This window comes from Numida meleagris, chromosome Z (assembly GCF_002078875.1).
Source record: "Numida meleagris isolate 19003 breed g44 Domestic line chromosome Z, NumMel1.0, whole genome shotgun sequence".
NCBI classification, from domain to species: Eukaryota; Metazoa; Chordata; class Aves; order Galliformes; family Numididae; genus Numida; species Numida meleagris.
The window spans coordinates 36,238,368-36,265,858 of record NC_034438.1 but is presented as its reverse complement, the minus strand read 5'-3'; the positions used below and the strand labels follow the sequence as shown (position 1 = coordinate 36,265,858).

At 37.2% G+C, this 27,491-nt stretch overlaps 1 protein-coding gene across 6 annotated transcripts in view; it reads right to left on the bottom strand.

The window, feature by feature from the left end:
• TMC1 (transmembrane channel like 1) overlaps window positions 1-27,491 on the bottom strand; it is a 127,889-nt gene that overhangs the window by 26,217 nt on the left and 74,181 nt on the right. For 5 of the 6 annotated variants that reach the window (XM_021379894.1, XM_021379891.1, XM_021379892.1 and 2 more), the window contains 5 exons: window positions 25,218-25,283; window positions 24,734-25,106; window positions 19,157-19,297; window positions 8,566-8,656; window positions 7,208-7,289 (listed from right to left, as the gene is read on the bottom strand). In XM_021379894.1, coding sequence (XP_021235569.1) covers window positions 7,208-7,289; window positions 8,566-8,656; window positions 19,157-19,297; window positions 24,734-25,106; window positions 25,218-25,283 — 753 coding nt within the window. Of the gene's footprint in view, window positions 1-7,207; window positions 7,290-8,565; window positions 8,657-19,156; window positions 19,298-22,340; window positions 25,107-25,217; window positions 25,284-27,491 lie in introns of those variants that run through there. The other variant, XM_021379896.1, reaches the window with a different exon arrangement.

Genomic DNA, 27,491 nt, shown 5'->3' with positions numbered 1-27,491 from the left:
TGGGAGTAGTCTTTCAAAGGACATAGGAGTTCTTGTAAAGTACTCCTCTAATTCAGTTACAGAAAACAAAATTGTTCACCAAGGAAGGACAGAAAGATCTGCAACTGTTTTTAACCTTTCTTTATCTTCCTTTGCTATCCATGTATTGCCCCCCCACCCAGGTGTAGCGCCTATCACACAAACTAGACCTTGGACTCTCTCCAGCTTTAGAACCCTGAACAAATCTGATGTGAAGAAAGAGTGCAGGAAAAATGGAGTGCTAAACACCTGATTTGATCAATACCTCTCTGCAAGTCTGGCCAAACAGAAGTAAATAGTTCAAATTAAATTCTGATCTGATGAAGAACCACTCTGCTGGATATAGAACAGCAGACAGTCTTGTCCATCTGTGTTAGAAAAACCTGGATTTCACTTCAGCTACCAACCATTCACATGAAAAAAACCTGACCTTTTCCACAGGTTTTCTCACACACACGTAAGGAGCATGATGCACTCAGATGACAAATTGTGAGAAGCTAATCTCTCTGTGCAGAATTTATGTTGTTATATACGCACTGTTTTGCAAAGCTGGCAACAGATTCTTTCGTTTTGTAAAATGAGGTTAACATGGTTGGTACTATTTGGGGCTTATCTATGCGTGCTTTATGATAGTAACAAAATTAGAAAAAGTGATATTAGTAGAAAAATTGATACACTTAAACTGACATAATCCCAGATTATAAGCAGAAATCCATTGGTAATAGGACAGGCTGAGAGAGCTAGGGCTGTTCAGCCTGGAGAAGAGAAGGGGGAAATGGTTTCAAACTAAAAGAGGGAGATTTAGACTGGATCTAAGGAAAACATTTTTTACAATGAGGGTGGTGAGGCACTGGAACAGGTTGCCCAGAGAGGTGGTGGAAGCCGCATCCTTGGAGACATTCAAGGTTGCTGGATAGGGCACTGAGCAACCTGATCTATCTATAGGCATCCCTGTTCATTGCCAGGGAGTTGGACTACATGACCTTTAATATCCCTTTCATCTCAGAAGGTTCTATGACTGTGGAAAGAGAGTAAAAAACTTTTTGTCAAAGATTTGAGAATTTCAAAGTCTACTTTATTCACATTTCAAAATGAAATTACCATTTTGATATTCTGCATGAAAAAGTAGCCTGAGCTGGTCAGCCTGGTTTGTGATATGCCACTTACGCAGTCATAACCAAGCTACAGCCTTTGATGATGCTATAGACTTCAAAAACACAAGTACAGGAAATTTCTGACAGGATTCCTGGAGGATTTCTGACAGCAAGATTCATTTGATAGTCTAGAGTAGACATGTCCAACTTGTGGGCCTAACTGGACTTATCTTTCCAGAGGAAGAAATCCTTCGCTTCACAATCACAGCTTATTCGTGTCATCATTTTTTGGTAGTACATACATCTATGAAAAACTGTTTTCAAGGAGGAAGCACAGGAAGAGTAAAATTTCATTTAAAAGTTCTGATGAAAACCTTAAGAGCTCACCAAGAATTGCAATCACATCCATTGAACCAGACTGTTGCACTAGTTTCACAAAAACAAGGTCAAATATCCCACTAGTTTTATGTTTTTGTTCCTCTCTATGTGTTTTAATAAAAATATATATTTTAAAAGTATGGTTTTTTTACTAATATACATTAACTATATTGTATCTTTTAAATGTGGCCCGAGACAATTCCTCTTCACTCACTGTGGCCCAGGTGAGCCAAAAGATTGGACAGACATGGTCTAGGGCTCTGCCTATTTCGTGTGTTCTTTTGGGTCAGTCTTAATATCCTCATTCTTTTGGGAATGGCTTCTTTTCAGGAAGCAGAAAGTAATATGGAACATGGTGAGAACAAGGTCCTTATTCACTACAGTGGACAGCATTATATAAAACTAAGCAGAGGTTAAAATGAAGTTTTGCTTCCTAGGGCTTAAAAACTGTAATTACCTTTTTCTTCTTCTCCCTCACTCTGTTTCCCTATTACTTCATTTATTAATACTCATGATACTGTTGATTATCACACAAAGGAAAACTCCTTCAAGAGTTTTTGTGTTTAAACTTTGCTGGTCCATAGGCCAAGCAGAAGAAAGGTCTGTATAACTTTTAAATGCGTAGTTAATGCTAGTCTGCAGTTTGGGACATAGAATGAAAAGTTAAAAACAGTGGTGTGTCTTCTCATGTCAACATAGTGATTAATATTTATTTTTCTCATGACAAACTCTTCTGTAGAACATCTAAGTCACAGTACTAACTGTTGACTTATTATTTGACTTGACATGATCAAAAAGGGTCTTGGGTACCTGCAAGTGGCCTTGATACAAAACCAGCTATGCTACTTGCCCTCATCCAACACATTTTTCATTTGACCTCTTTTTACCAAAAGCTATACTGTTTCTATTGACTTCATGTCAATTTAATAGTTCTGTTGTTTTCATAAGGTGTGTTTATTACAATGTTTTTTTCCACCAAATTGGCAGTATCAGTTGGCAATGGTAGGGCAGCATGGCTACCTATGCTCCTCAGTTTGCAGGAGAGAAAGCATTTAATATTTTTTAACTTTGTTTCACTGTTACAGTATTTCTCGTTAAAGTAATCTTCCCAGTATTTCCTAACTGATCTTTTACCATCATATAGGACCTTCATTTACATTTCTTTCTCAACCTCTCTATAAAACCCTGGCTGCTTTTGAGAACAGAGCAAAGCACTACAACACTACAGTAATAAGCATCAAGTATTTTTTAAAAGAGCCTCTGTTACATGTTAACTTCTGACCTGCATCACAAAGGGGGCAGACCTGTGCAGTATTATCAATGCACGGTTTGGCATTCTTTTTTTAATTGGTGCTCCAGATTTCAAATATGAGTCTGCTCTGAAAGTAATGCTTCCTTTTTTATTATGTTGGCCCACAACTTCAGTGACAGATGGTAGTGGTATGAGAGTAGAGGTTGAACCAGAGGAGGTTCAGGTTGGATATTAGGAAAACTTTCTTCTCCAAAAGAGTGCTCAGGCACTGGAATGGGCTGCCCAGGGAGGTGGTTGAGTCACTGTCCCTGGTGGTGCTCAAGAAACATTTAGATGTTCTACTACGGGACATGGTTTAGTGGGCAAATATTGGTGGTAGGTGGACAGTTCAACTGGATGATCTTGGAAGACTTTTCCAACTTCAGTGATTCTATGATTCCATGATTTCTGCCAATATCCTGTTGCATTTTGTTGCCATGAGACAGATGGCAGCAGAGGGGCAGTCTGACAAAATGATGTCTGGCATGGAAGTGCGTATATGAAGCAAAGGTGTGTCACTGAATGACAGCCACAGACACTCATTGATGCTAGATGAGCATTTATGGAGATGAAACAGTGCATGTGAGCACAGTGAGGCAGAGGGTGGGGCGTTTCAGCAGTGGTGACAGTGATATGAAAAACGAGCCACAGTCCAGTTTGCCACGCATAGCTGTCACACCACAAAATGAAAAATGTCTCAATCAGTTCATCCATGCAAATCAGCAGATTATGACCAGGGAACTGTACGGAGTCGAATATCAGCTTCAGTGTGTTGAAAATGATGGTAGCAATGTTGGTACACCAGGTGGGTCCCACAGATACTCAAACAGGAAGAAAAAAAACAGACTTATGTCTGAGTGCAGCATGCAGGCTCCTGTTCATCAAGGGAGAAAATGCACAGTTAATGGCAGTGGCTATGTTGAAAAACAGTGTTTTGTAGCTGAGAATTTGCTCTATCAAATAGTGTTATTGTGCTCCTTGTATCTGTTCTAGTTTCCATGGAAATAAATATGAAGCTTTACTTTCAGAGCGAGCATTATATACCTGCACTCATTCTAATCTACAAGGCAAAGATTGATTTGAGACAAGTCATACTTGCTTGTTCAGCTGCAAGTTTTTAGGAGGACTGAAGAATAAAAATGAGTGTTTCTCAGTGGTAAGAATATTCTATTTACTGCCTACTGTTAACAGTTACTGCCTCATCTGCTTGGGATTCTTTTATAAACAGCTCATTTTGAGACCAGGAAATGCAAATCATCTTCATGTGAGAGCAAAGAAATGACTTATGCTTAAAAATAACTGGTTGGAAGCTAACAGCTAAGAAGATTTGCTGAGCATTAACTGCTTCCTCACACAAATGTATTCAAACAGATAAGGAAGTCTCTTACAAAGAGTATTCTGCATGTAGATGACAGGCCTTAATTCCATTCGTGAGCTTGCTACTTACACTTTCTATTAGTTAGGATTAACACTCAAATAGAATTTGAAGTTTCCTAAATTTTAACTCTTTTATGTGCTGTTGACATCACCTACTGCATTTTGTTGGTATTCACAGTTCTGTGCTTAGTGGCCAGATTTATGTTCAAAGAAAACAGCTCCTAGCATAATATTAGCAGTTATCAAGGAGGATTACTTTAAAATGTTACCTCTAGTTTTTTTGGAATAAGAAGCTGTTTGTCTATTTATAATCCCTTGGTCCTTCTGTTGGATAGAGCAGATGCTACTTAGAAACATTCATTTTCAGGTATGTTTAACTAGTGAATAACATATACCAGACACTCTTCTGTGTCCTGATGGTAAAAAAATTATCACAAAATAAATGTTAGTTTGAACTTGCTCTACTGTGTAGTAATATGGAAAGCAGCTGTACAGACACAGTTCTGAAGCAGTGAACTGGATAGTGCATCAGATTTCTAAGAGTGGTCCAAACAGTCTATTTTACCTGTCACAGTCTGATGTCATTTGCTGCTCATTTTACTGTACTGTCTCCTCCTGAAATGAGCTGTCAAGTAGACATTGGTCAATTTCTTTCTTGCAACTACATTTTGCTACGAAACTACAGCCCATTGGAACTAACATGGCTAAGAACTCACAGACATAGTGGTATCTAATGATGATATCTTTATTTTAAGTATTGATCCTGGGGCAAAAATCCTAGTGTTCAATCACCTTCTTTCACCTCTCCTCATTCTTTTGTGCGTTCTGAGGGATCCAGTGTTTACGAGCAAGATAACTTGTGCCAACAGGATTCTCTGAACTGTTCAACATGCTTCCTTTAGCAAGACCTACTATGTGCTTAAGTCAATAGTGTTATTGTTGTTTCACAAGTAATTAAACTTCGCCTGGAAAGATAAAGCCATTCACACTGTGACATAGAAGTCGAAGGGCAACCAGGTATTTGTTCAGTTTGTAGCCGTCTAGAAGCACATCTCCCCCTGCAGAGTTGCTTCTGCTGCTTCTTTAACACAATGGCACCTCTGAAGACAGCAACAATTAAGAACATTTAATTTCATGGAGTTCACACATGCAAGATTGAAGCTGTGTGGAAGGGTAGATCTTTCCCCAGTATGTTCTGTACTTGATTTCTGATTAAATCTGGAAGTTTTGACCAGAGTTTGATATTAAAATAATGTTTTTTAAACATGATCTTGTACTAACTCTGCTGACCCGAAATTTGGAGAAGACTAAGGTAATCCTTGATGCAGCACTGTTTGTTAAATGCTAAAAAAAAAAGAAAAAAAAATCCTCTTCTCCTTTTTCTAAACTTAATACAGTAAAATCAGTAGAGTATATATATCCTGCCCATATATAAATTCAGTTGGCAATCAGATCAAAAAAAGCTAAAGCAGAAATTCAGTCTCTTTCCCCAATGTATCTTAATACTTCCTCATTTCTTATACATCAGTTGTCTTACTTCAATTACAGTTTCTCTCACTTCTCCTTTTGTTAATATCTAAATACCCTTTTCTTTCAGGGACTTGGCAACTTCATCAGTCTCGTCATTAGTGTGACTTTGATCTAAGTACTTTATATTTACTAATACAAGGTATGTGGTGAGAGCTACTACTTGAATTAACCAGAATCAAGTAAGTTGTGATTTAAAACTATTTTAACTATTTTCATATAAATATATCAGACTTGTATCCTTGAGCCTTTTTCCAGACTACACAGTTTTGACTGTACTTCTTCAATTACTAATACTCAGACAGAAGATTGTTTCTGAATGTACAAGTAAGTTGCTTTGGCAATGAGACAAATGAATTAAAAAAACTATAATAGAAAAAGAGTAAACTTTACAATCTTTCGTCTTGAAATTATGAAAAGGTATTATCCTACCATGATTTGGAGAGCTTCTAGGTGACAGCAAAAATGTTAACCATTGCAAAGGATGACAGTATATTGATACATGAGCAAGACCGGAGGGGTCGCTATTTTTGTATTCATAATTTACAAGGAAAGAGTAATGATAAAAACATTACTAGCAGAAGGGCTTATACCAGGACTCCTTCTTTATGGAAACTAGCAGAAACATAATTCTCACAAAACCACAAAATGTCTATTATGTGTCCAGATCAGTAAATTACCACGTGTACCTTGCTGCTGAATTTGATTTTAACTAAAGCAGCTTCTTCTAAACTTCACTCAAATTGAGTAGATAATCTATTCTGCAGTCTATAAACCATATGTTTAAGGACATTATGAAAGTTCTCAAGAGTTATTTTGCTGTCCAAAACTCCACAAAATTCACAATTTATCATTCTCCTATTCTTCTGTTGTTCTGGCTGTTACTTTTAGATGCAACTCAGAGTTCCTTCAAAAGGCAACTTCTCTAAAGTCAGGCACTATTGGAAATTCTCAGTTGTATTTCATCTGCAGCAGAGCCTCACTCAGGTACTCAACTGAAGTCAAATTTCCTTCCAAGAGAGGGACATAGTTTAAATTCATCACTGGAACTCTCAAACATAACAGCAGTACTAACTACACTGATTTATTTATGTTTATGTCTAATACATAGTGATGTCCAAGGCCACTAATTTTTGCTGTGTTATATGATAGAAAATCAAATAAATAATTTTGTAACACCTCATATAAATCTAAAGAAGAAAAAAAAAATCGTAGAAATAATTATGATATACAGACAAAATAAAGGTAGACAACAGCTAAATCCCAATATCTCTTTTCCAAGTTTAACTTCAATCCTGGGTCTTACTGTAAGGTGCCTAACATTCTCTCAAGGACATCTTGAACAAGCTATGATACCACATTTAATAATTATTAATGAAAGAAGAAATACTTATTGCTTTTATACCTGTATGTATAGACAGGGAGGTATTTCTGAAGTGCTGAGAAGTAATTTACAATTTTTGGCATACATCAGAGATATGATACTAGATAGTACTCTTTATTATCATTCACAAGTACTTACTTTCAATCTCTTTAATTTTCATTTCCCAGGGTATGCAGGCTGTCTTAAAATTCTCAAAATCTCTTTGGAATTTCATCCATTTCTGAAAAAGTTCATAGAGTTAAAAATCATTTCTGACCATAAGTGTTCAATTTCCCCTTGAGCTAACTAATATAACCCCTTAATCATACACACCATTCTTTGGCAGAACACCCTGCCACAGAAGCACTAGCTTATGAAGAGTCATCTCTTTTTTGTTTGTTCTGAATATGTCTCCCGCTGCCTTTGTGTGAAGTTCCTGTTTCTTCCACAGGAAGAATGATTAAATAATCTCTTACTTTCGTGACATTCATTTTTTAGAATTGTTTCTGAGAATTTAATTTGTTCTTTCCTTTGCTATTCACAATTCAGATTTGGAGCTCAAGCTTTGTCATTTAATTGCAATTACTCTACTCACTACTTTATCTATTGGATAAGTAGAACTTCTGTAACTGAGCTTCTTGTGCACAGCCGAGTTTGAAAGCCTAATCCCCTTTTGTGCATATTAATGTTAATAAAGATGTGACTACACAACTGCCTGCAGAAAAGCCAATCTACCTAAGGGTAAACCTGGACAGAATAAGTAGTCCTGCCACATATTCATAGTATCACTCTGCAACAGCATTTTATTTTGAGTAGGAGTGTACTTTTGAGGTGAATCTCCCAAAGCAGCCAATTTACCACATTCACATTTGAGCTTTAAAGCTCTATCAAACCATAAAACTCATATAAAAAATATACTGCAGAAGTGTACTAATCCATATCCTCTGCTACTGTGTACTTAGTCCATGAAACCACACAGGACTTGGATCAAAGTAAAACTGACCAGAACACATATAATACGGACATGGAGTCCTCAGCAACAACTGTTCAGCCTCTCAGTCACACTCCTACAGAGCCACATGGCATCCTAGAGTATATCTGAGATACAGTCATAAAGTTTTGGCTCAGTAGAGGTGTCTGGTATTTTTACAGTGGGCAAAAAGGCACTTTCTGATCTTTCTCAAGATCAAGGGAAAGATCAGGCTTAAGATCCAGTCTGCAGGGAAACAATCTACACCAAGAGAATTTTTTTCAGGAAATGTGTCTTCGTAACTCCTACAAAACAGATGATTTTTCTATTGACAGATGTCTCAATCAAATGCCTGATAAACAGATGATAGGTCTCAATCAAACTGTGAGCTTAATTAAAAACTGTTCCATGTGAGAGCAGAGGAATCTAAAGCATTAATAACCAGATAAAGACAAGGAAATTTATTTTGGAAATGAGTACACATGGCAGCAATCTTCAAAAGCCTCCCTTTTTGCATTACAAGAAGTTAGTGAAATAGTATACTTACCTTGGTCATCATCACTTTGTATGCATAGAATTTTTTTCCCTTTCCTTTTCCAAGTGCACCTTCAAATTTTTCAACAAAAAGCTGTGCTTCTCTGGAAAATAAGGGCAAAAGAGAGGTATAGTTAATTATAATTACATAATTATATATTTTTAAATGTAATTTTTTCTAACTCTACATTGAGTTTTGTATAACCTTGTTCCCTTAGTAATATTCAGAAAGAAAAACTCAGATTTTGTTGTCCAGCTGCCTAAGAGAAAATTATTTCCATTTTTTACTTCTGAGATATGTATATGCTAGAGCTTTGGTTCCCCTGTGTCTACCCTTCCCAAGACCGTATTTAATTCAACTCTTGAGAATTTCTGCATACATAATCTCTAACTGTACAGAATAATTCCTTAGAAGTGTAGCACAGCAGTACCCAAAAGGCTGAAATTTTGATTGTAAAGATATGGAAGTTAAATAATACACTTGTGATACAAATGTGAAGTTTCTTTTTTTATTGTTTTAAAGAGTATGATGATCATGTTTCAAAATAATGAACAGATAAGACCAAGAATGTACTAATATTTCTCCCTTTCATCCAAACTTCATTTACAAGTGTGACTTCTGTGCATCTCTCCATTGAGAAAATACACTCTAAAAGCCACACGTTCTGACATAAACCACTGAAAAACTGAGTAAGAATTATTAGCTGTCAAGTGTATGCTCACTGGTCAACTATTTTATTATTTTTACCTGGACAATTACAAAGCATTGTATATAATATCAATCACAGAATCATAGAACAGCATAGGTTGGAAGGGCCCTTAAAGATCACCCAGTTCCAACCCCCTGCTATGGGCAGGGCTGCTAGCCACCGGCTCAGGCTGCCCAGGGCCCCATCGAACCTGGCCTTGAATGCCTCCATGGATGGGGCTAACACAGCTTCTCTGGGCAGCCTGTGCCAGTGCCTCACGACCCTCTGAGTAAACAACTTGGACCTAACATCTAACTTAAATATCCCCTCTTTCAGTTTACAGCCATCCCTCCTTGTCCTGCCACTATCAGACCATATAAAAAGTCAGTCCCCTTCCTATTTATAAGCTCTCCTCAAGTTCTGGAAGGCCACAGTGAGTCTCCCCAGAGCCTAACTGTATTACACTAAGCACTTGAGGAAAGGTAGACAACTGGAAAAATGTGTATGTTCCTTTAGAGACTCTAAGTCTACTCAAAGGAATTAGTACACTTGCATCTGCTGCTCACAGATTTTACTCACATAAGCAAGCAAAAAGATTGTGTCAAACTGCAAAAGATGATACTGGCATTGCAGAATAGTAGAGTAGCTGTGATAAAGGAAAATGAAAGTTACATATGAAGAAGGTTATTAATCACATCAAAATTTCTCATAAGTCATGCTTAATATCAATACATCTTAGAAAATGTTGAGTAACTGCAAATGCAATTTTCATTTGAATAACTACAAAAATGAGACATTCATCATACTACTCTTTTTAAATACCAGTGCTAATCTTTTCTTTCTATACTTCCCAAGATTATGCGAACTACTGAATTCAGCTTTCACTCTTTGAGTCCCATCTGAGCACTCTCCTTCCAAATGCTCACATCTAAACCCAGCTGGTGAGGTATCAGGACTAATGCCATTTCTCCTGATAACCTGAGGATTACAGCAGGCTTTTTCCTACCAATTTTCCATGTTTTTCCTTCAAAGACTCAGGTTGGTAGAAAGAAAAGCTGCTATACACTTAGAGATGAATCCCAAGACAGTAACCTTTCCCCCCCCCCCCCCCCCCTTTTTTTTTCCCTGTGGCAAAATGCATAGACAGACTCAGAAAAAAAAAAAGATAAAATAGCCAATCACCCACTCAGATACACAGCCACATATACCATCTCTTCACCACTTCAAAGCGTTCCTCGGGATCCTTTTAAGTCTCTAGAAATCTCTTACTCTGTGCTACTGCATCACATTTATATTCTAGATCTCAGCATCCAACTTTGTTTTTTACTTTAGCTGACTTTGACACCAAATTGAGCACTTTGCATTTTCCAGATCACCCAAGTTCTTCAGAGGTATTCTGGCTGACATCTCATTCCTCCCTTTTGACTCTCAGAAGAGTTACACTCTTACTACTAAGGCCTATCTAAAACAAGTGAGAGAAAACAGGTTCTTCATCTTTAGGAAAAGTGGCCAAGAGTCCTGTTTAAATCCACGTGCTCAGGGTTTAAAATCTTATTGCGCTGTCTGGAGAGATATAAGGCACTCTTAACAGCAGGTGGCAGCGTCCTCACAGATGCTGCACTTCTAGAATCAAATTGGACACATACCAATCCCTAAGTCACCACATCATATTTTTCACTTAAGGGAAAAACGTTTTACCACCGCTTCTGTCATCAGATTATTCAAGCAGCAGGCAATTTCATGGAAAATTACTGAAATTGAAGGCTACAGAAATTGAAATTGAACTGCAGAAAGCCTATACTTTCAGTCAAAATCTACAAAGAGTTATGATGCAGAACACAAAGATTTCAAAATACAGGGTTTGGGGAGCATTTTATTTGTTTGTTATGTATTGTTGTTGTGGTTTGTTTTTTGGTTTTTTGTTTTTTGTTTTTTGTTTTTTTAATGAAGTATTAAATTAGAAATTTAAAGGGGGAAAACAACCACTAACACTTTAAAAATCCTCCATGCTGGATATGGACAGTTTGCATCTGTAGCTGAACAAGGTACTCCACAAACAAATTCTACAATGAAATTAAGTTAAGCCAGAGAAAGAATGAATTTTCCACAATGGAAATCATAAAAAGATTTACTTTAAACTCAATTGAAGCTTTGTGTTTGCTTGTTTGATACGTTTTATTGCACATTTTTCTTAAAAAAAAAAAAATTATGTCTCTCTGCTCCCTGGACTTACCATCAAGCAATTTTTCAAGAGTTTTAGTATTACTTAAGATTTTACTCCATTTCTGACTTTCTACAACAAACAAAAACATTGATTTTTGAAGTGGTGATCCAAATCTCCTGGGCTGATGTTGCTGAAGTTCCTGAACATTTCCTTCGGTTTCACTTTGCTGGTGGCTGATTTCCTCCCTCCTTTCTCTAACACTGCCCTACGCCAGTGCATGATGGTTACAGAACTTTTATAAACTTCCCATAAATGGGACTAATTTATAATTTGATTTTTTCATATTTTCACTCCACAGACCTCCATGGGGCTAGGTTCATCATTCAGCACAGCTAAACAAGACAATACCTGACATCAATTAAACTCACTAGGTGTAAAGCTTCTTTCATGCTTCATGAACAAACTGTGAGGCAACTCCTTTCCTGCTTTCATATACTGCTTGACCTGCACGTTTGTTGCATGAACCTAAAAAAAACCAGATCAGTCCAAATGGTGGACTTTAGTGCTAATTATTTTAATTTTCCCTTTTTGACTGTACTTGCATTCTAGTCTTGTTACAAAACATCACGACTGTTGTCATTAATAGGACTTTCAATGACTGTGACAAGAAGATGTTCCAAACATACATAAAGAAACTAAATATTTCCCATTCATGTGGAGTAATAGTCAAAATCATCACATAGTTAATAAAAAAGTAGCACATACTAAATGTTATTATATAGAGTGGAGGACAGCTAATGCCACCCCAATCTTAATGAACAGCAAGAAGGACAATTCAGGAAACCCCAGGCCAGTCAGCTTCAGCTCCATCCCTGGAAAGACGATGGAATATCTTTTTCTGGATGTCATGTCCAAGTAATTGGAAGAGAAGATGGTTATCGGGAGTAGTCAACATGGATTTACCAAGGGAAAATCATGCTTGACCAACCTAGTAGCCTCTGTGATGTCATCACCAGCTGGATAGATGGGGGGAGAGCAGTGGATGATGTGTACCTTGCCATTTGCGTTTTAAACACAAGGTGTTTAACTATGCCTCCCACAACATCCTTCTAATGAAGTTTAGCAAGTGTGGGATAAATGAGTGGACAGTGAGGTGGGTTGAGAACTAGCTGACTGGCAGAGCTTAGAGGGTTATCATCAGCAGTGCAGAATCTGGCTGAAGGCCTGTAACTAGTGGTGTTCCTCAGGGCAACACCTGGGTCTCTTCAGCCTGGAGGAAAATACACTGAGGGGGGATTTTATCACTGTTTATAAATATCTGAAGTGTGAGAGCCAAGTGTATGGGGACAGGCTCTTTTCAGCTGCGTGCAAAGACAGAAAAAGGGGCAATGGGAACAAACTGAAACACAGGAAGTTCCATACAGACACAAGGAAAAACGTATTTACTGTTGGAATGGCAGAGCACTGGAACAAGTTGCCAAGAGAGGTTGTGGAGTCTCATTCTGTGGCTATGTTCAAGACCCATCTAGATGCCTACCTGTGCCATTTGCTGTAGGGAAACTGCTTTAGCAGGGGGTTGGACTTGATAATCTCCAGAGATCCCTTCCAACCCCTACAATTTCGTGAATCTGTCATTATGCAATTGAAATAAATGAAATTCTTCTGTAAAAAGCTTCCTAGCTTTGAAAGTTCAGCAACAACATGACAGCATTCAGTCAGGGAACACACTTTCAGTGGATTTTCCATGTTTGTGACACATACTCTTTTTTGTTAAGTATAAACCAATATGTTATTTAATTCAGCTTTCTACCTTGATATTTAATCCACTTCATTTAAAAGGCTTCCATTTATACATCCTAGTAGACTTTTGCCACACTTCGACCTTTTCTCTATTTCTTTTATTTTAAAAATGAAATGTGAAGAAACACAGAATAATCAAGCAGTATAGATTAGTCTTAATCCCATAGAACTATTTTAGAAACCTCAACAATTACCAAAAACACACACATATACATGCACACTCACTTGGAAGCAGTGCAACTTTACTAACATGAGGACGTGTCAAAAGCAACACAGGGCAACAAAACTGAGCTTTGTAATCGCTGGTATCATGTGTTATAGGTAAATTATCTATATCACGAGATAGGCCAAAGTGTGCCCTGTTAGCTAACTGTGAATTTAAAGCAGCTTCAGAGTAACCTTATTAATTGAATTACAGACATAAGGAACTTATAAATGTTGCATGGAGTCCAGCATTATTGTCTCAGAGAAGCCTGAGCTAATTATTAATAAGAGGTGTGGAGTTACAGCTCCCAAGTGCTAGGTGTACGGTACTTCGAGCACTTCAGTGTTGCACAGAGAGGATAAATTACAGCACTCAGAGGTTGCTGCTAATGAACAGGATTCAAGTGGATTGCTCACAATTTTCAGTAACAGTTCAGGAAGGTCTAAAAACTCATTAAAAACAAATGTTGTATAAATATTGATCACTCAGGACTTTTCCAAGTCTAAAAAGACTGGCTTAAAACTGAATGCAAAACAGCTGTTGCCAGGTCTGTCTCACTTGAAAGCAGTTCAGCAGTAATAATGAGCGAATTATAGTGTTATTCAATACCCAGCTGGCCTTCAGGACAGCCAGGCTGGCCTTCAAATCTGCCGATATGTCCACAGTAAAAGACATGAAATACAGATTCATTGGACTGCAAACAGAACATCCAAAGATATATATAGTGCAATCTGGCCTGATGGATTAAACAAAATGACACTTTAAAAATAAAAACAAATAACGCTTTTTTAAAAAAAAAGAAAGAAAGAAAGAATTATCATCATAGTATAACCTGCCCTCAGCATATAAAAATGAGAATGCTTGTCTCCTTGGATTATTTTAAAAAACTGAGTTCTCATAGTTCTCTGTATAGTCTGTATTTAACTGGAATTTCTTCGAAAGGCTGAAACCTTTCAAAAACCTGTTGTAATTTTTCTTGTTTTAATGTTTTGTTAATTGTTTTTTGGTACAGTTCTAAACTGATATCACTGTTGGCAAGTTTCTGGATTCTTGTGTACAACTGTCTGTCTGTATTATAGGCATCTTAATAAACTTCTCTACTAGACATAGACTGTGTAACTATTAATAATGTTTACTATTTTACAGCACAAACCTATGTCTAAACAAAGTGCAGTGTGCACAAATGAGGGGAATGAGTAGTCCAGACCCTAACAGAGTAGCTCAGATTTTGAACCTTCCCTTTCTTTCATACCCATGCAAAACCCAACAAGGAGAATGCACAGATAGATGATAAAGTTCCCTAAATCAAACCATTAGCTGTAAATTGGGATAGCTTTCCCTGGAGTTTTCCAGCTTGCAACACTGAAAGCTATGTCCCATGGGTTTTATCTTTTGTACCTTTTTCTAATTCAAAAATCTTTCTAATAGTTTAACACCCTCTGTCTAAATCTCAGCATCATAAATAACAACTGATGGTTGTTACAATCTGATAGCTCTTTAGTTAATTTTCTTCTGTCCTGAGTAGCCAGTGTCGAGAGGAAAGATGCATCAACTAATGAATCTCCTATAGAAAAGGCTCAACAGCAGTGCTCACAGTAAATCTAAACAAAGGAAAATGAGAAAGTCTCTTTTGAAAGAGGAGATTTGTCTATGAAATAGGAAAAAAGCCTGGGCTCCAGCTGCACGCAGGCTGTCAACAGCAGGGACTACTACATCATCTGCTCATAGCCATGACTATTAGGGGAGAGAAGCAGTGCTATTTGCCACACAGCATGCTTTCATTCCTCTCCATGTCTTCTCTCTCCTTCTTTTCTCATCATCAGACCTACTAAGACCTAAGCATGACATCTGAAGATCGAGCTAGAGTCTGAATGTGCTGGTACAACTCAACTCCAAACCTCAGAGGGACACTGCAGTAGAGGACTATCATCAGTCAAACTTCTTCAGAGAGCAGACAGGGGCTATTTAAATTCATCTTTCTAGACACAGGGATACAAATTAGAAATTAGAGCTGGTCTAATTGTGTACTGCATCTCAAGAATGCTATTTCAACAGTGAGTGTAACAGTCAGATTTTGACTGAAGGCATTTTCTACAAAGCAGCTAGCTTTGCTTCTATGTTCTAAAGTTAATTCCCCATTCACACAATTTTAGAAAAAAGAATGAAGGAAAAAAATAACTTTTTCATTAAGCTATCACAGGAGCTAAGTAGAAATTTTCTGTCCCATTCTACTTTTTAGGGTATAGGAAAAAAAATCCCTCACAGAATCACAGAATTGCAGGGGTTGGAAGGGACCTTAAGAGATCATTGAGTCCAACCACTCTGCTTAAACAGGCACCCTACAATAGGTCACACTGGTAGACACCCAGCCAGGTCTTGAGTATCTCTGTAGGAGACTCCACAACCTCTCTGGGCAACCTTTTCCAGTGCTCCATCACACGTACTGCAAAGAAGTTCTTCTGCATGTTAGTACAGAACATCCCATGTTCAAGTTTTAGGCCATTATTCCTTGTTGTATCACTACACACCATCGAGAAGAGCCTGGCCTCAGCCATTTGCCTCCCACCTCCTTTGACATATTTATAAACATTAATCAGATCCCTTCTCAGTCTTCTTTTCCCCCAGATGAACAGACCAAGATTACTCATCCTTTCCTCCTACGGGAGTTGCTCCAGGCCCTTTATCTCCCTTGTGGTCCGCTGCTGGACTCCTTCTAGGAGATCTTTGTCTTTTTTTGAATTGGGAACCCAGAACTGGATACAGTGTTCTAAATGTGGCCTGACCAGGGCAGAGTAGAGGAGGAGAATCACCTCCCTCAACCTGCTGATCAGTGGTTTTTAATGCACCCCAGGATCCCATTTGGCCTTCTTGGCCACCAGGGCTCACTGCTGCCTCATGGCCAACCTGTCGTCCACCAGGACACCCAGGTCCTTCTCTGCAGAGCTCCTCTCCAGCAGGTCATCCCCCAACCTGTACTGATACTTGTGGTTATTCCTCCCTAGGTGCAAGACTACACTTCCTGTTGTTAAACCTCATCAGGCTTTTCCCTGCCCAGCTCTCCAGTCTGTCCAGGTCTTGTTGAATGGCAGCACAGCCTTCAGGTGTGTCACCCCTAAGGAAAACATTAAACATTTAATTCCAGTGCTTACGTCTTTAGAAAACAAATTACATTTTTTTTACATTTGAAAAATAAGCTGAGTTTGAATCGGAAAAGTGAACAAGTTGTTCAGTCTTGGAAATGCTTAAATAAAATGTTTCAACAATTTTTATTTTTTTACCACTTTCTAAAAGCAGGCGAATCAGTAGAAATTAAATAATTCCCCAAAATAGTTTGTTCTGGCAAATTAATTTTCTTAAAAATATGCATATATGAAGAACAAAAAGTCATACATAACCTTAATAATTCTCTTTCAAAGTACTTTGAAAAGTCTTTTCTTGTTTTACATTGTCATAAATATCATTGAGCATTCCAAGGGAGCATTGTTTTTTCATTCTTGGAAAACAACAGGTGCTAAAAAAAAATGCAAGTAGGAAGTATCATTTGGCTCACAACAAGGACTCTTCCATTAATGATTAGAAGAAACCTCAGTTTCTTCACTGTGGAAGCTGAAAGTCAAAGAACCGGGAGTTTTGTTCTTCTACCTTTAAGTAGACAGGACATTTTCTGTGCATCCCATAGTACTCAAAAGTCTGCACTGGGAAAGAACAATATGACACACCCAAATGCTAGCTAAAAATATTTCTTTACCAGAAGTTTGTATGATAGTGTAGGAGTATACAAAACTTACTTATGTGACTTACAAGTTTAAGGTACTTAGAAAGTCAGGTTTTGTCCATTTTTCATAGATGTAGGAATAATGTCAATATATCAGGCTATTGATTATGGGACAAATGTTTAGTAAGATTCTAAAATCTTAAACAAATGTATAGATATACTAAAATGTGCTAATATATGTGCTAATAATTAATAAGTTAATAAGAATAGACTCAAAGAAGCTAATCTGAAGAACTGACATTTTCTCTTGTAAAACATTCTCTTCTGGGGCAAATAAACTGCTAATAGTTTCTAAGCCTACTTCAAAGAGGGCTGTAGCAAAACACAGAAGAATAAAAACATTGTTTTGCAACTCCTGTAGAAGTATGTTGATGTATAGTTTTTAGTAAAATAATCCTTCTGATGGTGACAAATAAAATTGAATGAATGCCTATTCTCCCAGTCTAGATTTCATAAATATGATAGTATAAAAGTTAATTAAACTAGTAGACATTTAGATAGAATTGCTGCCCATGTTAAATGTACAAAGCCAAATTCACACTGAATATTAATAGGGAAATAATTCTCATTATTGCAGGTAACAAGAGTAAGATTTTGAAAACTTGCTATTGGCTTAACTATGAAAGTCCACCTCATAATACTCAAAAGCTATGTTGCTTTTCAGTCACTGAGGATGACTAGAAGCACTTGTTCGATTAGAAACATTTCATAGTAAGGTAGAATTTTAAGGCAAGAAAGGATTGATTTTCCCACTCCGTCTGAGCTGGGAATGACATAGGTTGCAGCAGTTCACAACTAGCAGCTAAGATAAAACATAAAACATATAAAAAATGTTGTAGATTTTATTTTAAGACTTCTGTCTCTAGTTAATCACTATTTACTCTCACCGTAAATAGATTTACCAGTTATCTTCTGTTTTTATGTCATGTAATCAGAGAGAAACAGCTGATGGCAATGCTGGAATAGAATAGCTATAAAAACACAGGCTCTCTACACTGGCACAATACAGTTGTAAAATTTGAATTTTATGTACATGTAAATTCTTTACTTACAGACTATGCAAAATATAGTAACTGTTGTCTGATTATATAATCTGGTCACCTAATTCTCCTAAAATTTCCCTGACTTCCATAATACTTCTACTTTACATCTCCTAGGCACTCGGTTCTATTTTGCTCTGTTCCATGTATTCTTTTTTCACAATATGTGTTCAGTATGTTCCTTTGTAATTGCCTCCTCCCCAGAATAATCTTACTTTCTAGAAAGAAAAAATCATAGACCTTCCACATCACACTTCATATGCTCTCTCATCCCATTATATTCATGTTTTCCCACCATATCAAAAACTGTCTGGAGGAGAGACCATGTATTCTCTGTTATTTGTGCCTGACTAAACACAACCATACATTTTGCTGCTGTTTGGGCAGTACTGCAGTGAATGAGTTATTGAAAACAGAGGACTACAGCAGCTTTGGCAAAAGAATAAAGTTCTCTTTGTTAGCCCAGTTTCTTGTGATTGGTGGAAATTTAACTGATAATCTAACTGAAATTTAACTGACTTTTTTGCTTTAATGAAAATGTAATGATAGACTTGCTGGGGAAAAAATATGGTTTTATAAGTGGCAAACTTGAAAATGCATGGAAAATCAAGCTTGATTTTCATTCAAGTTTGCTTTTCTGTAACTCCAAAAAAAATCTATTCTTCTCTAAAGAAAGAATAAAAAGAAAATTCTTCTCTCCTCACTAAAATAATCTTGGCTTATTTCTGAAATTGCATTATTTTTCCTTAAGAAGAGCTTAAACTTATCAGTTGAAGCAATTACCAACATAAGCTTAGCAACTGTAGAAAACGAAAGTTATTAGAGGTTTTGTGGTTGTGTCTGTAGGTCTAAAGATAAAGTGAAACTTTAGAAAAATATAACACAGTACAAAGCAGGATGGCAGATAGACATTATGAAATTCAAACCATACTTCAGAACTGACAACTTCTTTTTCATCTTCCATGGCTTGTTACGTAACGTGGCGATTAGCTTCTTTTTTTCTTCTACCTCTTCCTTCAGCTTGGCCAATTCCTCCTCCGTAATTGGCTCCTCCTCAGAGTCAGAATCAGAGCTTCAGACAAAAGTGGGAACAAAAAACATCACCAAAAATCAGGAGGGACAGAAGTTTTCATGGAGCACATATATGGTATTAATTCATGGAAATTCTGAGACCTAAAACAAGACCTTCCCTGTTGCACTGAAGGGAAAATAGACTCACTGTTAATTTTAGTATCAAGGTAAAGCCTGCACTCAAAGTGCTCCACCAGCATTACACCACAAGCAGTCACACAACAGATGAAGAGCAGAAGTCCTGCTGGGGAAGTGTCCTGCAGGAGTAACCAGCCCCTTAGGAGTCCAATCCAACCTTGCCAATGAGGACTATAACTGCAGCCATAAAAAACGAATTTCCTCACCATACTTCTGTGTAGGTTTAAACACCAATCGACAGCCCATCCGCTAATCAAAGCAGTAACTTTTCAGAGATGGGAAAGATACAGAAACCCATATGGATCTTCTTTTCTGTGAGCAATCTAATCACATGCAGTGGCATACAGCACATCTCTAGCAACAAGCGTGTCTTCTTATGTCATCAAACAGGAAAAAGACAAATAAGAAATCACTAGACTTGGACTTCCTGCCCTAAAAAGCTGACAGTGATGACTACCACAAACTGAGCACCTGGTAAAAAGTTTGATTCATTTCTATTTTATGTTCTTATCTTTGTTTGCTTTTCTCTATTGTTTTTAATGTATTGAAATATACTACTTAAAAAAAAGTTTTCTGTTTTGTTTTGTTAACAGCAATTCAAACTTCAAGTCCCAGACTCAATCTTCTGAGAGTCTGACATTCAAAATCCAATGTCAGAGCTGACTCACTACGTAAGTCAAATAACAATATAGTTTTAAGTCCTCTGGAAACCTAAAGAACTTTTTCTTCTGCTCACACTGGCAACACAGATGTAGTCAAACATTTATGTGATTTAAAGAAAGTATCTGAATGTGTTCTCTATCATCAAAAGTGTTTGGCAGCAAGAATATTTATGAAGTTTCAAAACAAAAGCAAAAATATTTGATAAGGTGGAAATGTGAATTTCTCATTATTCATCTACCTTTGGGTTTTAGAAATAGACAACATTACATCAAAAACTTCAGAAGGATAATTTAAAAACTCCAGGCATACAAAAGTAAACCAATAGAGGTGAGAGACTCTCAGAGTAATCAGATGAAGCAACATTAATGACTCAAATGCTATTTACTGAAAATTAAAAAGTTGAATTCATCGGCCTTAAAATTTCAGGATTCATGTTATGAAAAACAGTGCCAGAGAAAGTATAAATCTAGAGATATCGAGATGGTTCTGAAGTATTTTGAGAAAGATGAATATATGGTTGTTCTGATATTGTGATAAGAAGGTGAATAGGTCAAATAGATAAAGTCAAGAAAAGTATATGTACATAAAATTATAAAATTCTAATGCACTATAAAGCAAAAAAAAAAAGTAGTCAATTTGAGAAAAAAAAAATAAGAAAAATAAACTCCTTTAGGAAAAGCTTATATAAAGCAGACAGCAACATGCTCAATGTTGAGGACTTCCTTTGACAGAAGAAGAGAAGATAGCAGAGTTATGCAAAATTGAAATATACAAATGTATATTTCATATATATACAGACTTCAGTGAGAATAGTGGGAAATATGGTGGGCAGGTGTTAATGCAGTGGTCTTCCTAAGGAGAGGAAGCTGTGCAGAACACAAGTATGGTTATTAATAGTTCTTTTGCCCATTTCCCACTGCAGCTTTATTTATATTTGCATTTTTAACTTTCCTTTAGTGCCAGAAAAAATAATCAAAATTTAATTTTTTTAAACATCTTTAAGAAATCTAATTGATTTTATTTACTTGGGTTTTTCAAGAATATTTACACTACATAACCAAACTCTGTGCAATTGCAACTCATTCAGTGGTTGAACACTATGAGATTCAAGCCAGGAAATCAGAACTCTGCCTTCTGCAAGCATATGTCTCAGCCTTTCACAAAAGACAGTGATTCACATATTTAAAGGCGAGATCACCGTGACCTTCAGGCTAACACAGAGCAGAAAGGATTGCTCAGTAATTCCAAAACAATCCTCATTTTCCTTGACTCCAATTCAATACACATAATGCATCTTTTCTTAAGACTCTAGAGTTCTTGAAATCAGTGGTACTGCCTTAAATGATACACCTAATGAACCTGTCTGTAATTTTATAGATGTGAAAATTAAGATGAAAATGTTTTCTTGGAGCTTGGATATTTTCAGGGGAAAGTGCAGTAGGACTCTAGAGTGGTTACTGAATAAATTTGACTTTTTTCTTTCTGTATGGGTGAGAAAATTCTACTGTTCAGTGATAATCACCTTAACATCCCCTGGCCCTTTCTAGCATCAAAAAGGTGAAGTGCCGGTACTGCCTTATTTTTCCATATACCTCTGGACTTCTGCATAAGTTCTATATCCTCCAATAATGCAACTAAACTCAGATGATTTGCTCACAATTAAAACATAACTGCACAGACTATGCAGAATATAATATTACTTTTCTACTTGCAGCTCAAACGGATGGTTACTACCAGGTACACTAACTATTGGAGACCAAACGGTTGCAATTGGAAAAGTCAGTAAAGAACAAAAATCTAGCTTTTGAACCTAGGAATATCACAGAAATCTAGAAATATCACAGATCCTCACAAGGAAAATATATATGGAGCAATTTGTCAAAATATTTTGGGGATGATATAAAGAGGTCCTCCTCCTCACACCCCACTAAGAGATATCAATCACATCTAAGAGCAGAAGTTATTAAAGAGATTCAGTGTTGGGAACATTGCATGCCTGGTAGCATATAGCTGACTTTTCTCAAAGATTTACAGTATGGCCTTAGATAAGAAGTAAGCTGTGTATGTGTGGAAATTACTGCTTGTAGTGCTTTTAATTAACAGCAGGTGCTGTGCTCAAAAATAGCCTGGGAAATGATATTGTTTTGAGACACTTCTGAGATTTGTGGGGCACCTATCTTGTAAACAAGTATGCTATATAAGGAAGGGCTGTTGCCCTAATAAATGAAGCTGTTTGAACTCACTCTGAGTGGCTGCTTCCCCACGCTAACGGATGGGGGTTGTTTTCCCTTTGTCGACTGGCGAGTGACCTGTGTCCAAGTGTTTTCCTACAATTCAGAAACAGCTCCTTTACCATAGAATTACCCTATGAAACTCACTATAGGAGGATCAAAATTTCAAGCAGGCTGAAAAAAAAAAAAAAAGATTCAAAATATGGACAAAGGTCATCTAGGATTTCTTTAAGCAGAATGATTAGTTATAAAGAGTTGTTCCTGGTTAAGGTGAAAAACAGGATGTAGGAAAGGGTAACAAAAGCAGAATCTACTGACTTCTGATACCTAATCAAAAGGTAACTGTTCATTGTGGACAACAAAATCCACAGAAACATCAACAAATACAATATTCCCCTGTGGAATTATATCACATATACTGTATTCTTTATATTAATTTTACTTTTTATTTAGTTGCTTTGCTTTGTGTCTAATTTTGGCTATTAAAAAAGTACAAAGTACATCAGTAAGAGTGGTGAGGCACTGGAACATGTTGCCCAGAGAGGTGGTGCTTACCCCATCCTGGAGACATTCAAGGTCAGGCTGGACAGGGTTCTGAGCACCCCAATCTAACTTTGGATTGTGATCACTGCAGGGTAGTTGGACTAGGTGACCTTTAAGGGTCCCTTCCAACTCAAAAATGCCACGATTCTAGACATACTTATAAAGAATACTTAGCCTTCGCTATGGTAGGTCCTCACGGACTTGTTAGACAGAATACACTTCTGTGCTCACACCATTCTCTCGTGTCCTGAAGATCTACAAATGTGAACTATAGTTGAACAGATCACCATCATATTTTCCTTTATTGTTTTTTTTTTCTTCTTCTGTTGAAAATCCTTTTAAATACTGTTGTATTTATTACTGCATAAACTTGTCAACTTGTCCCCTAAATGTTTAAGAATGTAATGTTCTGGAAGTATCTTCTAGAGCATCATCAGATTTTCTTCAAACATTGTGCTTTCTACTTCAAGAACAATGTGCTGATCTATGTAGAAACTAAAATTATTCAGCCTAAATGTGTATTTTAATGTTCAGAGTTTTGGAATACAATTAAAACATTATGCCCTCATTCAATTTTATATTTTAAGTGGCTTTTTTTTTTTTTTAATTAACACTCAGTAAATGTTTACAAGAGATGACAACAGCAATAAGCAAAGGAACGTGGATTAGCAGATTCGGGCCTGTAGCTTATATGAGTACAGGAAATTGCACAGTGGGGAACAACAGGCACCACAGTGAAAAGCCAGCACAAAGGAAGATTTTAGACATTCGTGCAGGGAAGGGAAGTGAACTAGAAGTGTACTGAAATGGGATCGTGAACAAATTAATGCAGCAGCATATCTCCTTGTATCTTCTTTTCCTTCTGACTCCTGCTGTGCTCTCCAGTGATGCCTTTGGGAACACAAACAGTTGTAGCAAGTGCTGAATGGATTTATGGTCCTCTCCACCAAGATAAGCATGCCGAGCTCCATTAGCTCTTTTGTGCACTGTTCTCAGGGACTGTTTCCTCAAAATATCATGAAAAGGGATATGCTGCCAGAGAACAACAGGATGGCAGAAAAAGAATAAAAAGAGTTTTCAGAAGTGTTCAGTGTCAGTGCAATTTTTCAAAGACCCCAGGTTGCATAAATGCTTTGGAAAAGTGATAGGGAAAATTTCAGTGGGAGTTAAATGGTAGACAAACTTTGGAAACTTTCATCTTGGTTCTTGGTTCTGAACTCTTGAAGTTTTGATATTCTTCTGTTACAAAAAGCTGATTCAAGCCTGGCTAGGAAATGAGAACTTGAACTTTTGAAAAGTGTCAAGAATCTGATTCTGCACTGGAAATAGAACTAGATCCTGGGATTCTGGAAACTGATTGGTTCTGGTTTTTTTTTTGTTTTGGCTTGGTTTGGTTTTGGTTGTTTGGTTGCTTAGAAAAAAGTAGGAGATCTCGCTCACTGTCAACCTCTGTCATTTATCCCCTCCTGTGTCACTCCAGAGAACTGCTCAAGAACTTGAGACATTTAACTACAGAAAGGGGGACCCCAGCTGAAGTTTCTATTTTGCTTTACCAGATTTGTCTTTAATCCTCAGGATACTGGTGGTGTCAGAAGTATCTGTACGGTCATTTTTGAAAGTTCCACCCTGGACCTGTGACAGCCCCTGGACCACGTTTCACTGTGGTGGACTTGGCTCTATGGACAGTTTCCACTTCACTCAGTCAGAATTTCCTCACTCCAGAAAAAAATAAAAGAAAATAAAACCTCCTGTTCAGCTTTGACAGGGAGTCATGCCAACTCTTGGTATTTCACGGCTATAAATGAAAACAGGTTTGCATAAGACAATAATTGTTTTATATTAATACATATATATTGAATTACCCAGATCCTGATTTCTTTTTGTCCTTTTTCTTCTTGTTGGCCTTCTCTTTTTTCCCTTTCTTATCAGCCTTTTTGTCCTGTTTCTTCTCATTTTTGTCTTTCCCACTCTTACCCCCTTTTTCATCTTCATCTTGTTCATCATCTTCCTTTGATTTTTGATTTGCCTGGTTCTTCCTAGCTTTCATAGGGTCCCCCTCAGAATCACTGCCCTCATTTCCACCTGTTCGTCCCCGTCCTCTCCGGTTTCTTTGCCTGCGTTGCCCAGCTCTCCTTGGCCCATCTTCATCATCTCCATCCTCCTCACCACCATGTCTGGCTCTTCCTCTGGCATGTCCCCTCCTGGTTCTCGGTTTTGCTCTCTTCCTCTCTTTATCTGTGACAGAAGCGAAAACATGAGAGAAGGTAGTATGTTAGAGAGAGACCTTCCCTCCTTGTTTCATGTAGATAACTGAATGTGGTCTCAAAGTTATCCACACCTACTGACCTGCTCCTTTGTCATTTTCTTGATTCTCAGCTGCACTGTCTTCTTCATTGTCGACGTCACTGCCATCTGTGATTATAAAACAAAAGCCAATCCATGTGAAGTATGGATTAGTCAACAGGAATGCAGGGTTTTTAAGAAGTTCTTACGAATGACCACATTGTGCCCCCTTACGCCATTCCACAAATCCAGCTTTTTGGAACAAGGAGAGCAGCTTTCAAGAAGTCAGATAAAAACAGGAAAAAAAAGTTACATTTTCCTTCAGTAAAACTGAAAGTGATGGCATAAAGAATTTAATCTTACAGAGCAAATATGTAGGACAGGAAGATCACTAAAAAAGGAATCCCATAAGCAGCAGCACCCTGTAACTGAAGGAATAAATGAAAAAAGATTAAAATGATTCTCAAGCAATTCTCAGATTTTCTTAGAGATGTGAAAGATAAGCACTGGCTGAGATTAAAGGAGATTAAAAGAGTCATTTTCTGATCTGGCTGACTGGAGGGCATGAACTTTTACAGCTATAGCACTGTGGAAGAGCACAGTCCCAGAGGAAAGAAGAGAGTTTCTCTCAGATTTTCAGTTTCAGCAACCAAATCTCTGAGCATTTCACAAAAGTTGACACAGCTCTCTTGTATGCTCTACCACAGTCCTCTTCTGTCCCTCGGGAGATGACAGAAACTTTGAAGACTTTGGAGGGAGAGCCTATTTAGAGAAGCCAGTAGTATTTCTGCATAAAGACATCTTTGTTTTGGCGTGGATCTGTTGTTTATGTTTGTTGGTCTCAATAAGTTCAACAAGAGAGGTTGTTTCTGCCGTCTATCAGTATCCAAGACAGTATCCAGTTCATCTTTCTTGTACATTCTCAGACCAGGATCATATATTTATGGAGAATAAAAGCACTCCTCTCTATCATGTGCATTATATCCATAATTATACTGTATATTCATATCATATTACTATATATTACATATCAGGTTACTACTGAAACTGGTAGTGGTGTTCACCAGCAATGTACCTTCAGACACAGTCCAACTAATACCTGAAAAGCCAGGAGCTGGCTTTTCTTCAGGCATTCTTGTTTGAGTTTGTAGATGTGGAACAGCATGCCAGTGGGATATGTAGAGATACATGGCAGTAAGAGATTAATGACTAAGAAATATTGCCTTTTATAGAAGTAGGCAGCTGTCATTAGGCTCCAATCTAGTATGTATGTTCAGATATATACTCTCTATACATATACATATGCTGTGCCTCCGAACAGTCAGGACATGTGGTGTGTTGTGATCTGTATGCTGCATTTTTCAGACAAGAGTAAAGTACAGTTACCTTCCTTCTTCATTCGTGCATAAGTCTTTTGGACTCTGCTTTACATTCTGTATTTTTCCACCCATTCTCTAGTTACTTTCATAGATTTTATGAAGCCACAAGAGATTAACTGAAAAATTATAAACAAATTGATTTATCTAGGGGCTCTTACTGCTAACTGTAAGGATCAATTTCTTAGTTCTATCTAGTATCAAAGAAAAATATTAGAATATGCAAGACTGAAAACAAGAAAGAGTCCAGGGTATTGTTTTACTACGCACAGTAACATGCAAAGTATTATTACACAGAATTTGACAGGCATTTTAAAACTAGGACTTACGAAGAGAGTTTAAGTTCCCTTCACAAAACATTTTATTGTAATCACAATTAACAACACCTGCACAATATTTTTTTTTAGATGATGCAAAAATGTTATCATAATATCATCAGTATCAGTGGAATGTGAAAATAAGTGCTCCTTTGTTCTCTCTGGACCCATGCCTTCTATTACAGACAGAAACTAGATCTCCACTTGACAAGGATCATTACATTGCTATTGAAAGCCTGCAAAGATGACAACAGGCACTTCTAAAGAGATACTCTGCATGCCACAATGGGGCATGGTTTTTTATTTGCAGCTAATGCTTTTGCTGAATCTTTTCTAGCCAAACAGAAATTCCCAGGGAAGCACTTAAAGATACAAGATTGGCCTCACTACAGATTCTGATGAGTACGTACAAACAGCAGTCAGCTGGAGGTTTATCATGAACACTGAAATGTGCATTACCAGTGAAAGTGCGTCAGGCTAGAGCTAACATCATATTGACATAATAGTGAAATTAACGATGAACTATGTAATGCAGGATTAAATACAGCAGAATGTGTATGTTGAACTTTAATTAATTTTAATATCAGAAGTATAAAAAATGTGATAGTCTGAACTAAGTATGTCAGGTAAAATTAGATGTTAAA